We start from the raw sequence: 17,390 nt of genomic DNA, 5'->3' as shown, positions 1-17,390 counted from the left end.
AACATAAAAAAAAAAAAACAAAATGGGGAGGTACAGGGGGCAGGCTTTTTGCAGCATCAGTGAGTTAAAGCAGCTCTTTTAGGGGCCTAGTAAGTACCAGAGATGGTTCTAGGAAGGAGGAACTTTGGGAAATTGGCTTGGAAGGAGCCTTCAACCCTTTCAGCCTTTCCACAGTTGACCATGCTTGTGGCATAGGTGTTAGGACCACAGAGAAAAGTAGATTTCGGATGTGATTCAGAGATTTGACCACAGGAACTAGTCTGTTCTAAGCAATAACAGTAATTTAATAGAATTGAAACAGTTTGTATGAAGTTGTTTAAAGCTGGTATAAAATGTGTGAAATAGATTAATGCATAAACTAGAAAAGTGATATCTGTTTTTATCTAATTTGAAAGAGAATTAACAAATTATGCAACCAGTCTTAAACAGGACCCCTTTATAACTTCAAAATAGTTGTTTTTAAAAAGAGTGCTTGCAAAGTTACTAGAATTATATTTTAAAGTGGTTTTTATCTGCTACATCTTAAGTACAATTAATGCAAGCTCTTTCTACATAAAATCAATGTTTAGCAACTATACTTATGGTTAACTTGCTTCAGATCTGCTAATATGCACTTGATGCGTAAAATTGGCTTTTCTAATAGTAGATAGATCTTTGGAATAGGTTAATACTACTTGTTGCTAATGTATGCTGATCTGCTTAGTGGAAGTATTTTAGAGTGAATTTATTTGATGGAAAGAAAACTTTTTAAATGTATTTATTAGGCAAAGATATGGGATGTTTTAGTAACTTGATCCTGCCCGTTTCACTAAGCATGGTGTTTATTGCTGACGGAAATCCTCCAGCTTAATTCTCTTTAGAGAGTTCTGTGACTGTCATGTAGTTTGGCTGTGTCGTGCATGCTTCACACTGCATGAAGCCTTAATGACTTGTTTCAGGATTAATCCAATACTAGTAAGAAACAGGATTTGAGATCTTACACAAAGCTGGGAGGAAGCAACTGTCAGTTTCCTGTTTCAATTCTTGATATGTGAAGAATCAGCAGAGGGGAATGACTTGATTTTCCTTAATCATGAGTGAACAAGACTATGAAGAAAGTGGGCCAAATCCAAGTGAGTCTTTAAAAGACAATACCGTGGTTCTAATGACTCTCTTACTGAAATAGCAGGTCCTATACTTCCAGCTATACTATAAAGAATTTATAAAGAGCTTTTGCAGTGTGTTTTCATTAGAAGTAGGCTGTGCTTGGGAATGACTTGATTTTCCTTAATCATGAGTGAACAAGACTATGAAGAAAGTGGGCCAAATCCAAGTGAGTCTTTAAAAGACAATACCGTGGTTCTAATGACTCTCTTACTGAAATAGCAGGTCCTATACTTCCAGCTATACTATAAAGAATTTATAAAGAGCTTTTGCAGTGTGTTTTCATTAGAAGTAGGCTGTGCTTGATTATAATAGTAGCCTAAGTAAAGGAAAACTAAAATTTAGTGATGTTGATAAGGTAAGTGATGGATGTAGTATTAGAATCCTGCATTATGTAAAGGGGTTTACAAGGAGCTTAAGTACACCTTGTTCTGCTTTTCAAGATAACTTACATAAATTGTGCTAGTCATTGATAAAAATAATGCAAGAAATTGATGACATAGTAAATATATTTAGACATTTGTTTACTAAAAAACTAATAACCTGCAACTTTGAAGTAGATTGCACTGAATTCTTAAACCCATCTGATGCAAAACTTCAGAGGCAAGATGTGTTCAAACAAGGTTGTTGATGCCTCTTCTTAATTTGAATTAAAGCAAGGTAGTGGCTTTTGTAAACTCAAGTTTGTTAGAGCTCTAAAGAATACTTCTATATATTTTTGGATTAGGAGTGGTAAGAAATTAAATGTTTAAGACTTTGAGTGCTCTTTAGTTGCCTGTCAATCAAAAATTAGGGCATATAGGAAGTAAATATGCATGATAGAGAAGATAGAATTACAGTTTTTGCCACAGGCAGCTTTCTTGGATGTGACACTTCTATACATTGGATTTAGTGACTTTTAAAATGTATGTATTTTTACCTTAAAAAGTGTGTTTACATTAACAGTCAATGCTTGTTTACCCTTGTGCAAACAGGATCTTATCTTCATAGTCTCAGTTTGTATTGGTTTGTTCTTAATGTGACTAAATGCTAGCTTAATGAAAATGTTACCATATTTTTTTTTTTTTTTTTTAAAAAAAAAACCAAACCAAAACAAAACCTGTTATTTTTCACCCGTATCTGGCTAACCGGAACCTACTTCAAGCTACATGGATTAAGAGTTGCCCTTTGGAAACTGAAAGGTTAGGACTTTTTTGTGAAGCATTATTCTTCAACTGCGTTCTGCTTTAGGCAGAAGCATGTAAAGTTAGACATTTCTAATGGGAAGCAAAACTTTTCAGTTTTACACATGTACTTGTTTAGAGAACAGCTATACCTTATCATAGCCAAGCTATCTTATTTGAGGCTATGTGGTTCAAAAGTTTTAGATCATTCTCACTTCTTTAAACAACGTCTGTATTCTTTTGCCATATAAAAAGAATCTGCTTTTATTTTTCAGGTAGATGTTAAACTCTTACAGCGTGACGGGAGACATAGATGCTTGCTTTTTTGGACAAAATGTGTTTGAATGCAAAAGCAAATAGGATCATTTCTTGAATGTGAACAATAATGACAGACATAGTGTGGGACAGCAAGGAAGCAGTGAATCTGGAAAGGATTTAGGGGTCAGACTGGAATAGAATAGCATGAGCTTGGTTTAATGCTGTGGTAAAGAGGGCTAGCCTGATCCTTGGAGTAGAGAAGTGATGATTATACTCTTGTAAATAGCATGATTGAGACTGGTGTTAGAAGGCTGTATTTGATTTTTAAAGTTTGAAAATTTTTATTCTGCATAACTTAAAAACTGGAGAGAATGTTGCCACAAAAATGATTCAGGGTTAGGAAAACATTTTATGAACCTTAACTGTTTCAGTTTTTCAAAAGGAAGCTTGAGATGGTTTGGTAAGTATAGTTACCTTCACAGATAGAAAATACTAAGTGCCAGTGGTTAAATTTGGAAGGTTTGCTAAAATGTTACAGCTAGAAGTTTGAAAAGAGCCAAATTTAAACAGAAATAAGGAACAATTTGTTTTGAGTCTTTTTCCAGTGAATAAAAAACCCTTAATCTTTATAAAGATAAATTTATAGGCTTTTTTCTTATTTCAGTTCTGAAAACATCAAGAGATACACTGGTCAAATCTCAGTATGTTTTTTCAAAGTTATAGAGCCTAATGCAGAAATAAAATTCTGCAACCTGTGGAAAGACAGGAAGTCAGATTAGATGGTCTAATATTTTTTTTTTGTCCTTAATCTCTTGAACAGACATCCTAGTGCAAATTTAGGATCACTTAAATGATCATTTCCTTCTTCTACCCCAAGCCCTGCTCTGCCACTTTCCCTCAGACAAGACACCTGTAACTGACTTTTTTCATACTCTACCTCTTTGATTTGGGGGGGGGTGGAGGGGAAAAACCAACCACTGTAGTTCTATGACTTAGTAATATTGGCATCAATGCTAAGGAAGTGGTTTTGCTTGCACGGATTGCTCATTCTTACACTGATGGTGTCTCTAGTGACAGCACAAGCATTTGTGTAATGAACACGCAAACTCATCTGGATTAAAAGTAGCAGCAAGAATAAAAACAAAAGCAAAACAACTCTCTCCCAACTCAGCATTAAGCACACAACACTTGCATTTATAATAAATAGTTCTGTTTGTGTGAGGGACAGTGTGATACAGGGACACAAATGGGTGAGTAGTAAGTGTGAGAGGGCCACCTTTTTGGTGGCAAAGGTAGATTCTGCCTGTTTAAACTATGCTGTTGGGTTCTGTCTTACACTGTATAAAATGGACCAGTTTGGATCAGCTTAGAAATTTTTAACTGGTAACATACCTTAAAGTATTCTACCTGTCAATATTTGTGATGATCACTACTCTGAAACTTCTGAGGAATATGAATTTGAACAAAGTGCTGTCTTTTGCCTCTATGATACGCAGATGTATTTCTGATGTAAATTTTGTTTGGTGTGTGGAAATGTTAATGAGAAATTATCTGATGGCATTGGCTGCTCTAAACTTGAGGCTAGCACAACTCTGGGGGCAGTTTGTGATAACTTGTGTGGGTTACACTGCATCAGCAATTGCAGGGCTGGGGTGTATGGGAGTGCAGCTTAGAGGAATGCCTAAAACTACATTGGAAGTTATAATTTTTATTGTATGTTTAACTCGCCTCCACACCTGAAAAGAGTTTGAGTTGATGCAATTTCAAAGAAGCCTGAGGGAAAGGTGATTTGCTTGTCAAGCATTGGAACAGGCTGCCCAGGAAAGTGGTTGAGTCACCATCCCTGGAGGTATTTAAAAGACCTGTAGATGTGGTGCTTAGGGACATGGTTTAGTGGTAGACTTGGTAGTGTTAGGTTAATGGTTGGACTCTGATCTTAAGGGTCTTTTCCAACCTAAATAATTCTATGATTTGATTATCTTTAAGCTTCCTCATGGAATCCAAGGGAATAGGGTTAAAACAAAGCTCTAAATGGCTTGAGACTTACTAGTGGAACAAAGTACTTATTTCTATATTCGATCTTACCTCTGTGGAACCAACTGAAATAGTTTTTTCTATTTGCTCCATTCCACTTGATGCACCAGAGGTGATATTTACAGCATTTGTGAGAAGTGTAAATCCTGTCTTTTTTTTTTTTTAGTTCTGGTTTTCTAATGAATACCTTCTTTTGAAGAAGGGATGAGCTAAAGATTGGGGTAGTAGCTTATTTCATTAATCTTGCCATAGTTGTTGAGTGTATGTTGACAGTTCTTTCTACTGGATGGTGTAATACATCTCAAATTGAGTTACATGTTTGTAAGGCTCGCTATATTTCTAAGCATATTAAATAAGCATACTCCTAAAGGTGGTGGTTTTTAGTTTACAGGCAATATGATTTTGTTGACAGCAATGCTGAAAACTCAAAGGAGATTGTTCAAAGGTGTTCATAATTGTAGGATTAGTCAACAAACTGCAGATGAGAGAGTACTTGTCAGTACATTTTTGTGGTCACTTTCTCAGCATTGATCGTCTTTCAAATAGAGCTAAAATAGATAATGCTGATCATGTCACATACTATAAAAATGCTCTACCAAACAGTCACAAAATACTGAGAGAGACAACTGTATTAAAGACAGAGAATTCTGTAGACTGTGGTAGTGACGGGCTATTTTGAAGACTAGCATTAGAAAGCTTTTAAAATAGGTATAATATTGGTTGGAAACACCGAAAAAGGATTTGAAAAATAGGAAACCTAAGTTCTGTATTTTTTCCATTTGAAGTCTTTTAGGTGCATTTGACAAGACTTGCTTGTTAGAGACACTGTGCTCTGAGCTTTTTCCTACTGGAGCAAGCCAAGTAACTGTTTGTTTAGAAATACAAGTGTATAAAGGAATACTTCACTATTCTCCTACCTACAATTTAAAATAGTTAATGTACAGTGCTGAGATGCTGACTTTTACCTCCAGAACTGGTAAGACAAAACTATATTCTTTAACCTCAGAATTATGAATATTGATTCACGTTATTCGTTTGGCTACCTTTTTGGTGTTTTGATTAGTCTAATGATACCCACTGAAGTAGTATCTCCAGTGACATTACACTCTCTGTATGAATGCAAAACAATACTTGAAATTCCCCAGCTCACTTTTTGAAAACTAATCCTTTCTGAAGGGAGTGGAAATACCCCAAAAGGAGTACTAATATTTAGTTAACAAGTATAGCTACTAGCTATCAATAGGCGAGAAAGTCAATAAAGTGTGGTCTTAGCAAGACAAATATCAAGCAACCTTATTTTTATTTTAACTTGGGAATGTGCCTTGTAATGAATGCTTTGTAAGAACTTTAGCAAAAATAACGTGATCACTTCAAGGAATGGAGCTAAAAGAAAAACAATGTTCCAAAAAATCTTGAAGAAAGTGCAATGTCTTAACTAAGAAGTTCTAGTCCTTGTATGCTTTAGCAAGATGATGAGAGGAATCAGCATGTATTTGCTTGGGGACAGAGTTGCTTTTTGTTGTCTATGGAACAGCTAACTGAACCTTTCTCTAAGTACGATAGAGCCGATTAAAGAATAAATGCCAACTTCTCAGATAATCTTGTGCCAAACCAGCATGTTCCATCCACTGTGAAACATCTCGAGGTGCTGGTCCATGAGGGAGATTCTTTTGTGTTCACAGTGCTCCTTCTGCTGGCCTTGCATTAAGCATTGTTGGAGGAGAGGCATCTAGACAGGCTGTAGGACTTGAAGCAATGGGGGACCAGTTATAAGCTGTAGAAAAACAGAAAAATGAAAGCTGGAGGATATGGATAGAAGGAGACACATTGGGTAAGAACAGTAGTTGCGGATGAATTCATCAACAGTTCTTCTCTGGAACGTGGAATTAATTCTAGAGCCCTAATGGACAATAGCTATATTTCGAGTCTTTTATGATAGTATGCAGCTTCTATGTCATGCTACCAATAAGTATAGTGATACTATGGAGAGCCTACTGGACAAGGGAGCTATGGAGAGTGGTAGGAAACCCATCAGGGAGGTAGTCGCTCATCTGCTTGAGGGACTGAGATCTATATCTGTCTTTATTACAACCAAGATAATACTTTGTGCTGAGGCTGGTGTACATGTTTGCAACAGCTTTGTTCTGGGAATTCATGTGGGGAGAAGGGTCCTGGATGGGGCAGAGTGGAGGACATGGTCAAAAGAGTACAACTTGTTCTCCAGCTGTTCCTTAATTCTGTAGTGAAGAGACTGTGTAGGTGCTATTGCTGAAAATTGTGAATACAAGGGTAAAAGCACAGACAGGCAAAGCAACATAGGCAAGGACTTGAGACTATTTGGAAATGTTGATGTTGTGACAGGGTTGGCATGTAATAGCTTTTGTATTGCGTGGGCTGGAAGGCAGTGAAAGTGATGCTATATTTTTTTGAGGTGTGCCAGATCAGGTCAGGGGAGCTACAGCTTAATGAGATTGATATTTCAATAAGGAATAGAATAAATATAGCATGTCATGGAGAAGTCCCCACAACCTTTACAAAATAACTTTTTACATTGTTTTTTTTTAATAAATTCCTGCCTCAACTACTGGAGTTTTTTTGAGGGAGTCAGTAAAGTAATGAAAAGGTAGGTTGCGGTTTTTTTGTTGTTGTCCAGAAGGTTTATGTGAAGTTCTATTATCAAGTGTTTTTAAGTAAACGAGAAAGATGGGAGAGAGGAGGGATCAGTATAGGTACTAAAGAATAATAAGTAATAGTTAAGAGGCAGAACGCTGTAAGCTTACTATAACAGTTTAATCTTTGTAATTTCCTTAAATGTGGACATTGAGTCCATGTGTCTGGGACAAAGACACAGTGTTTGGCAGCCACCTCCATTGTTATCTAGAACCAATTCTTAAACCAGCATCTTCTGACTATTCCTTTTATGGTATACCTTGTCTTTTTTTCTGTTTGTTTCTAATTGTTGTACTTTTCCACCAGGTGATGGGATTGCCAGGGAAAGTAGTCCATTTATTAACAGTGCAGAGATGGACAGAGGAAACATGTATGAAGGAAAGAATATGGCTCTCTTTGAGGTAAGTTAAATACATTTTTGGGGTATTTCAGCTGTGATTGAGGCTCTGGTATTGATACATATTGATATGGTATTTAAGTGCTGCTTTTGTGATGAAATAGTATTTTTAGTAAAGTTTAACCTAAGTTCTTTTGCTCTAGCAGCATCAACTGGTCTTGCTTTGATGCTTGCTGTTTACAATAAACAAGGTCTTTCCAACAGTTTGCTTAGCCATCTTGCTGTTGCATTCTATCCACTATTTTCTTGTTGTCCTCTTATGCTCCTCTCTTATTCCTTTCAAATATCTTTGCACAGAGAACATGATCTTTCAGTTTCCTCTTTCTGCATGACCCAAATAATGTATTTTTACTATTTTTCCACTAAGTCTTAGAGAAGATCGTGCTAAGGATCAAAGTAATGTTGGTCATTAATTGTCTCTCTTTGTCATGTATGCAATTTCTTACTATTTTTTAACGGAAACCATGATAGTGGAGTTTTGTCACTGAATTTCTCTCCTTCAAGCTCTATTCCATAAAGCAATGTCCAAAACTTCCTGTGTTCAAATTAGCTGTTGTATTCCTCAGTATTGATAAATTGGCCATAGCTGCTTTTTGTCCCTAATCTCCTTTGAATATATGCTTGCATCAGTTATTTTGAATAGTGGCTGACATTAAATCCTCAGCTGATGGCATAACGATGACTATGTTTTACATATCTCAGATTATAGACCATGCTGTTATAGTGTCGCCTTGAAAGCCTTCTAGTGACTTCATTACCATTGCTGTTGTAGTGGTGAATCTTTTTTTGGTACTATATATGTTTCACAGTATGTTTCCTACGATCTTATTCTTCTCATGTTTTCAGCCGACTTGTGTTTGAATTTTTGTATAAACTGTTACAAAGAAGTTTGGCTATTATAACCATGATTATCATCACCTAATGCCTCAGGCAGAGATGCCTTAGTTCCTGTCTTTCTGTTTGCAATCGTGATCTCTTGTCTTCCTTCCAATATTTGATCTTGTGTACTTGATTGAATTCTCTGGTTCTGCTTTTCTTGGAATCCTTTTATTGTATATGCTTCTCCTGGATTTTATTTGTTTTAGCACGTTTTTGTTTTGTAGCAGATAATTGGCTAAAGAAAGATGGGCTGACTTCTGAGCCAAGTAATATTACATATGGTATGCATGTGTGCCTGTATTTTCAACAAATGAACACTTTGGAGGTAATATGCATGGTTTAAGATAAAATATAAGCCTGCAGCAGTAGGCTTGAGGGTGATCCTTAAGTATCTTGGTGCTTGAGAGAATCATCTGAGGCCACTCTCTAGACACAAGCAAGATGCTGGAAAAACACCCTAATGACTTGACCCTGCTAGTACAATCCCTTAAACTGTATTGTGATAGGAATAGATTTTTATTATTGCCAGTGGACCTTCTCTAGATTTCCCTTATATTCCAGCTGTGCAAGCTGCATATTGTAAGACAGTGTAAAAAAAGTGAAAGAAATACTGCAAGATAGCCACATGGTGTTAAACTTCTAGAAAGATTTAGAACTCTTGTTGGTTGAAAGCTGATTGGTATTTTGTCATGCTAATTTTTGGATTTGGGTGAATCAGGTTGACCTGTTGAGTATGTGTTTAAAGTAGTATCACAAAATCATGACTTTTTAAAAAAACTATTTAATGAATGCAGTATTCTTAAAATCCCAACAGGAAGAAATGGATAGTAATCCCATGGTGTCATCTCTTCTTAATAAACTAGCAAACTACACTAATCTGACTCAAGGCGTGGTGGAACATGAAGCAGATGAAGACAGCAAGCGAAAGGAAGTCAAGGTATTTAAACTTCTAATAAGTTATTGAGACAAAGCTAGCCACAAAGGAGCATTTTTTCAACCTAAAAAGAAAATATGTGGATGCCTAAAAACAGGAGCAAGATTTGTAATACTGTATTTAAAATTGAAGCGTTTGTGGTAGGACTTGTGTTAATTCAGTGTTCTTGTTAGTGTGTTTTAGCAAGACCTTCCTGTAAAAGCCCTAGATAAAATGCGTGCAAAGCTAGGACCTGAAACACGCAGTGCACCCAGTTTCCTGTTTCTTTCTTTTCTTCCTTCTGTCCTATGAGCATCATCAGTACCTTTTGTCTACCTCTAGTGAGGATATAGAATGACTTTTTTTGGGGGGGTGGGGTGGTGGTGTGTGTCTGGTTTATTAATATATTTTAATTGGCTGGGTTTTTACCCAAAGTTGAAATTTAAGGAAAACTTGAGATGAAAAGGTCACACTTTTAAATCCATAAGCATATTTGCTCCTGTTAACATGGTAGCAGTTTTTCTGAGTAGCTCTCTTGTTTCTGTGTGTCGGAGTAAGTATTTTTAAAACTTAATGGACACATTCCAAGGAAACATACCTCAAAAATATGATATTGGGGGGGAGGGGAGAAAAAAAGGCAAAGGTTCTGTTTGGCATATCCCTAAACACACTTGCTAGAAGACAGCAGCTGAATTCTTTGAGGGTTGTCTACTGGATACCCAAAGTGCCTATCTAGGCCTCTGTAGAAATGAATATATGCAACAGTTGGAGTCTGCAATGAGGTGTTGGATTGATCCCTCTGTGAGCAGGGAGCTGTTTCAGAAGGAGAAAGCTTGGATCAAAAATGTGTGACCTGACATAGTACAAAAACTCCCAGGCAAGGAGGGATGATGAGCTGGAACTGGTTGAGCATGGTGACTGAAACTTAAGAAATTTAGGGTAGATACTGAGAAAAGGAGAGTGCTGGGAGTCACTTGTCTTTGTGTAGGAGAAGGGGTGCTGCTACTGAGTTTGTATGCTGAGCTATGGAGAAAGGAGGAGAAGCAGATAAGAATGAATCAAAGGAAATGAGCACGTAGCAGAAGAGACAGATATGAAAAGGTGCTTGAAAGTAAGGTTAGAACTGGAGCTCATTTGACTGGAAGAGAGATTTATGGTATGGTACCTGAATATTTACAATAGAACTGTTTGCATTAGGACTTGACTAGTATAGGAAGTTGGTACCAGGACAATGGGCAAGGGTGAGGAATGAAGTCCAGCTGTTTGTTTTAGCTTTTTGCTTATCCTGCATTTGTTTGTGCGGGGTTTCTTTTTGTTTGTTTTGTTGTGCTTGTTCTGTATTTGTTTCTTCTCAACTGAAGATACAGCTTGAGATATGAGAAAACCAACACTAATCAACACACACTTTCCTTAGCGTGATCCCTGTCCTCCGTCCAGCTGTCGTGGAGAGGTTTTTGTTAATGCAGCACAGTGTTAGTCCCTCTAGAACTGACTACCCAAACGAACACCGTGTCCTCGCTTGCCTCTCGTTTGAGCACCATCTGGTGGCCTGAAAACATGATTTCTGTGCATGTGTCTCTTTTCAGTTCCATGTCTGAAATTAAGTGATGGTTAAGTAGTAGCCTGGCAGAGTAGCATTTTTAATGGCATAATTGAGACAGTAGCACTGATGTTGCACATGGATATTGTCCAAGATGCCCAAGATTATAGTTTAAATGGCATTCAATGGTTCCTTGAAAGTGCTTGGAAACTTAGTGTTTTCTTAATAATTTTGTTAACTTAAGCAAGCATTGAAGCATTGGTGCTATATATTTATTTAAATTGATTGCCTTTTTTGACAGGCTGAGTTGTGATTTAAGAAGAGCTTCTGTATCTGGAAACCTGCTGTGTATAACTATTGCTTCTAAGTTGTATATTTCAAGGCCTGATTTCTTCCTAAATGTAGAAGGCTGGAACTTTAATGATGAAGCCTGAATGCTTTTCTATGTGTCTTGACTCATGATGATCACCAGCAAATAAAAAGTACAAACAAATATACTATGTTGTTGTAGGTTTTACAACTTTTGCAAAAACAAATTATAGTCAGCTCTGCATTTCTTCTGGCCTTGTCATAATACCTTGTCTGTCTTTTTTTAAAAAAAATTGAAAACACTTATTGCTGAATATCATTTTGTAGGCCAGCTGCAGGGCAATTGGTGATCAACTTTTTGCAGGGCAATTGGTGATCAACTTTTTGCAGGGCAATTGGTGATCAACTTTTTGCAGGGCAATTGGTGATCAACTTTTTGCAGGGCAATTGGTGATCAACTTTTTGCAGAATATATTTGGTATTTTGATTATGGAAGTAACTTCTCTTCAACGGTAGTCTGTAACGTATTTCAGAAGAAAGTTTGTAAAGCCTTGTAATCAACAGATAAAGGGGCATCCTACCCCTATCAAGGTTTCATCCTAATTCCTGTGGAACAAGAGGGTTTGCTATCACAAATAGTTTTCTGTCTTTTCAGGAATCTTTCTTCATAAACAGCCTATGAATATTTGTGAAGCTGGACACTCTGAAGCTACCATTCAATTTCACTTGGCATTTGTTCATGGAACACTTGTGATAAGTGTTTGCGGAAGTGCTTATGGACTTAAATTGTTTAGGGCAAAGGAATTAAAGTTCTGACTTCATTTCCAGGTTCCACGTATGGGCACTTTTATTGGTGTGTACCTGCCCTGCTTGCAAAACATCTTGGGAGTCATTCTTTTCCTACGTTTAACATGGATTGTGGGAACAGCTGGAGTTCTCGAGTCTTTCATCATTGTGTTTATGTGCTGTGCTTGTGTAAGTTAACCTTTTTCTTTACTATTGGCCAAATCTTCTGTTACAAGAGTACTGCTGCCTTCTAATATACGAGTAGCAGAGAAAGATTTCTCCATAATGGTTAAGTACTAGTGCAACTGAGAGACGGGGGGAGGGGAGGCGGGGAGAGAGATATATATTTGCACTGAGTGTCACGTATCATTCTAGCCTCTATGGAGTTTCTTTTGAGTTGATCACAGTAAGCTTTTATTTGAAGTATTACATGGATTTTATTAAATCAGCTTTTAGCAAATATTTCCTGATTTACATTGAGATCTGAACTGTTCTGCTTTTCACAACTTCAGAACAAGCTGAAATATAAACTACAAATCAATCCACAGCATTATGTCCATAAATTAATATTTTGGAATGTGAGACCGCTAGTAGATGATGTTGTCATAACAATGACACTTGATCAGTTTGTCGCTATTTAATTGGAATAATGAACATCTTATTTTAAGTATATTCAATGGTCTGTATTCTTTCAGTTCTTTTTAAAGACTGCCTCAAACATCTAAATTAACTGAAACTTCTACTGAAAAATTTAGTACTTAATTTACATGGATATCCCTAACCTAAGATATGATCATTTTTGGTTGCTACAACATCTTTTTAAAAAAAATTCCTAGTTTCATTTGATCACTTTGTCTTGCCTTATCTTTCAAAAAACTTTCATTATTTTAATTTTCCTCTATTTTATCTTTCCACAGACTATGCTAACTGCAATTTCAATGAGTGCAATAGCAACAAATGGTGTAGTTCCCTGTAATGAAGAATTTTATCTTAAATGGTGAATGGTCAAATGATGGAAGCTTAAAGCTGGGATAAGAAATTACTGTACTGCGAGATCAGAAGTAATGCTTTTATGTCAAGTGCATATTTTCTTTTACCTGATTTATAAATGACTTTTTAAGGTGAGATGCAATCTTTTCACTGGACCTTCTGGGAGTTATGAATTGTAGCACATTTTTGTCATCAATCATTTGATTCTGTTTGAATGAAAGATAAGATGTTATAATTTGAACTAATGGAGACTTGTCTTCATGCAAAGCAAATTTCTTTACAAATTCACAAATAAGGCTGCTTTACTTTTTTTTTTTGCCTGAATTTGCCTAGACTCCATTTTTAAACACTGGAGCTAGTTATGTTGTTTTCTGCAAGAATAACAGCCAATCTGCCAGCAGAAATCTTTTTCTATATAAGCACTCTAGATTATGCTTATCTCCTTAAATTTTCAGGATAAATATATGACCTTGTTCCTCTTCAATTATGAAGCCAATTTTTATAGATGCAAAATCAGTTAGCTTTTGCAGCTCTTATCCTCTTCGGTTTCTCAACACATTAATTGATAATACCAGTGTTTAGACATTGTTTTGAACTCTGAACAGTTTACCTAATGAAGTTAAAATAATTCCTCACTTGCAGAGTTTCTCCAGCTTAGTAAGGGGCTCCAGAACTGATACATAAGTTTTTGGGCAAAAGTAAATGCTACAACTTGTGCAGGGTGTAGAATAATTGCATTTCATGGATACAGTACCATATATGAAATATAATAGAAAATTTTGTTTCAAATACTTATTTTTTATAATGAAATGTAGTTATTCTAATCAGTGTCCAGATAACTAAAATGTTCTGCTCTTTTCCCACTCATATTTTTAAAGTTAATTGTAAAAGTTTTGCTTAACATCTGAGTGTCACAGAAATCTTTGAAGTTGGCAGTTCTTACACTAGACAGGTCTTCTTCACTTTCACTTTTTTTTGTTGGTGCCAGTTTCTTAGAGAAATGCTGCTTCTGCTGGAATATATGGAGGAGGCAGAAGGCACAGATAGGAACCTAGGATTGAAAGAGACCTTCTGAGCAGCAGGATCTTGTCTCCTGCCGTTGTATGCAACAGCATTATATTTAGTAAAAGGATTGGTGATGCATCATAACTTTTTTTTAGTTTCTCACTTGTTTATATTGAAAAGCAGTTTCAAGCTCTGCCCTTTAATTAGAAGTGTATTTCTTATTTGTGGACTAATTTTATACAAGGCTAGTGTATGTTTACGTAAAATAAAGCACTTCCTTTCTCTGTCTCCTCTTTCTTCCTCAGTTATGAGTGGGACAAACATCATTAATTTAAGAGAACATGGAGAGAGAACCAGAGAGGAGCATCCCTTGAGGGAGTTGGGGGGAAGTCTAGATAGAGCTTGAAACTTAGAGCCTTATTGAAAGGGAAATGGTACAGTGGAAATGGGGGGAGTAGCTCATGACTTAAAGATGATGCATGTGTATGGGAAATATGAGTGAGAAGAATTGGAAAAATTCAGGGGCAAAGTGAATAGTATATGAGTAGACAAGAAAAAGCAATCCCTACCTAACCCTTTTAAATGGTACTGAAAAAAATGCCTGTAGTGAAAGTGGTAATAGTTTCATGTACAGAAAAGAAAAAGAATGCGTATTAGTGAGACAAATTCTATTTTGTCCCTATCTCATAAAGAAATTATTCTGGAAGCTTATTGTTTGATTGTGAACAGCTTGAGGTTAGAAACTAGATTGATTCACATCTATTTATACCTGTATATCCTTTTCTTAATTTACTTTTAGATTGTTTAGCTTGTGGATTTTTTCCTCTTTCCTTGGTGTGTTTTCTGTTCCCCAGAAAATGCAGTATAGACACTGAATCTTGACTATGTTGATTGAACGATTCAAATTTCTGTTCTCTATTGCTGTCCTTGATCTGAAAGGCTGAAGTCTTTTTTTTTTTTTTTGTTAAATTCACAGCTGGAGGCTCTTACTACATGATTTCAAGATCTTTAGGGCCAGAGTTTGGTGGAGCAGTGGGACTTTGTTTCTACCTGGGTACAACCTTTGCAGGAGCAATGTACATTCTTGGTACCATTGAAATTTTATTGGTAAGTACTAGTTTCTCTTAAGATTAAGTGTATTCGGGCTGTTTTGGGAGATTGCTGAGGAATGCATTTGGCTTAAAATGCATTCTACTTTTGTGATTTTTAAAGTTTTGATACTATATTCCCAGTATGTCAATATTTATTCTTACTTGTGACTATTTGAAAAACTTCAAAAAAGTCTCATCAACAATACAAAAATAAATTAAAGGCTGTTTGATGTAAGTTTGTTCTACTTAAGGTAGGAACCAAACAGAATTCAGTAACTGACATTTAGTAATTTGTACCAGATGCAATGTGTCTGTTGTCACCTTTTCATAACATGTTCTGAATACCAAATGTCCCATAAATTATGCCTGTGCTACTGTATGCTCTGTATGCAACCTACAGAGTTGCAAGAAAAATTATATTAGTTTTAGTAAGACATAACTAAAATTCCAAAACCACAAGCATAGGACCAAACTGGAGATATAAACTGCAGATGAAAAATAGGAAATGTTTTAGTAGATTTCACAGAAAAGAACATCAGATCAACAGGTAGACTTTGGTGACATGTTAAGATTTAATTCAGTGATTTTTGTACCAACTTAAAACCAGAACTTTTGTATCAAAAATGACAAAAAATATCACAAGAAATAGTGCAGTCCTTAGTGAAATGTCACATTAGATTGCAGATTAAATCATAGTTGACAATGCCTATTTTCAGGGCCTCTGAAATGTCATTTGGATTTTTAAGTCTGTTTAAAAAAGTTTATTTACAAATGTGAAGGAATTAATTTCTTTAAACGTTTGTCTGCATATGTTCATGGTGCACCACAGCAAACTTATAAAAATTTTGATCCATATATTATGCTGCTTTTGTGTTACACGTCCTCCTCTCCTTTTCCGAACAAAAATGTGCAGATGCATATAGCACTTCCTTCAGGTCACCTTAGACTTGGAATTGAAAAGCTAAAGATTCTATCTTGAGAGTCAGGTTTGGTTTTTTTTGCTTTGGAGCCTCCCTTTTTCTTCAACTCTGAATGAAGTCTTACTCATTTTTTTTCTTTCATCTAACACAAGAAGGTTTTGGTTCCTTTCCTTGTGACTCAAGTTTTACCAAGGATGTGGATTTCATGGTATTACTCATCCTTTGTCTTTTCAAAATCTTTTTTTTTTTGTTGTCATCTTGCTGTAACTTCTCTATATATATCTTGTTTCATTTTTCCCAGGCTGTATGCCTTTGAGCCCTGAATCCTTTAGTGAGCTCTTCAGGGGAGCTTCCACTTACTTTGTATCTACTGGAATTAATTTTCCATTTTACTGTTCTAGTTTTGAGATCATGATTATAAGATTTTAAATCTGGCAACTACTTTATAGTAAGCAGTCCACACACCTAGGTGGCTTTACATTTCTGTTGGAAGAGTTGCTTACTCTGCGTAAGTATGGCGTTAGTCCTTTTAAGTCATGTTTTCTTAAGGTCTAGGAGGACTCCTCTCCTTCTGCCAAATGAAAGTCTGTGGGCTTGGCATCAGACAAGCATTCCTAGGATAACTCTCAAACTTTTCAGCTTCTACGGTGCTTGGCACTACCATGTGCACTGGGGAAAGCTGCTGCTCAATGAAAGGTTATGGAGAACATGAAGGGCATATCTCCTATGAGGCAGGGAGGTATGCCTCTATCTATACCAATTCCTCCTTTTCAGACTACTATGACTTTGAAATTTCATACTCCTGTAAATGCTGTGGAAGACTGCCTGTATGGCAATGGCCCAGCTACTGTGGCTTTGCCTCATCCAGGAGGGGCCAGACAGTTATTGGTCATCACATTGGAGACTGTGCAGATATGCACAGGAGGTACTTCAGAATTCCTCCTTCTTGTTACTTACTATGACCCATGACATAAACTCAAAGCCTGGATTTGAAATTAGAGATACTCCTCACTCATTACTGCTAGCTTGTGAGATCTGATCTATATTAACAACACTAGTACCATGTCACATTGTCGGTTGGATTTGGTGCAATGTTCTCCCTACTTAAGAGTCATTCTGGTTTTATGTATTGCTAATAAACACATATGGGGTTCAGCTATGGAATTCAAAGTAAAAAGCCTCCCAAGGATGTCATATCTGGCAGAAGACCTCAGAACAGACCCCTGTCATAGCCACAAGGCACAAGTTTGATTCCCCCCCCCCCCCCCCCCCCGGCCGGGGTGTTTTTTGGG

The 17,390-nt window shown here is 36.5% G+C and overlaps 1 protein-coding gene across 2 annotated transcripts in view; it reads left to right on the top strand.

Moving 5' to 3' along the window:
* Positions 1 to 17,390, top strand: part of SLC12A7 (solute carrier family 12 member 7) — a 71,876-nt gene that overhangs the window by 9,354 nt on the left and 45,132 nt on the right. For both annotated transcript variants that reach the window (XM_019474756.1, XM_009289784.2), the window contains exons 2-6: positions 7,575 to 7,669; positions 9,359 to 9,481; positions 12,135 to 12,281; positions 13,010 to 13,064; positions 15,064 to 15,194. In XM_019474756.1, the coding sequence (XP_019330301.1) occupies positions 7,575 to 7,669; positions 9,359 to 9,481; positions 12,135 to 12,281; positions 13,010 to 13,064; positions 15,064 to 15,194 (551 nt within the window). The remainder of the gene's footprint in view (positions 1 to 7,574; positions 7,670 to 9,358; positions 9,482 to 12,134; positions 12,282 to 13,009; positions 13,065 to 15,063; positions 15,195 to 17,390) is intronic.

Source organism: Aptenodytes forsteri, unplaced genomic scaffold, assembly GCF_000699145.1.
Source record: "Aptenodytes forsteri isolate BGI_AS27 unplaced genomic scaffold, ASM69914v1 Scaffold234, whole genome shotgun sequence".
In the NCBI taxonomy this organism is placed as follows: Eukaryota; Metazoa; Chordata; class Aves; order Sphenisciformes; family Spheniscidae; genus Aptenodytes; species Aptenodytes forsteri.
Note: the sequence above shows the minus strand (reverse complement) of the source record. Positions and strands in the feature narration are given on the sequence as shown.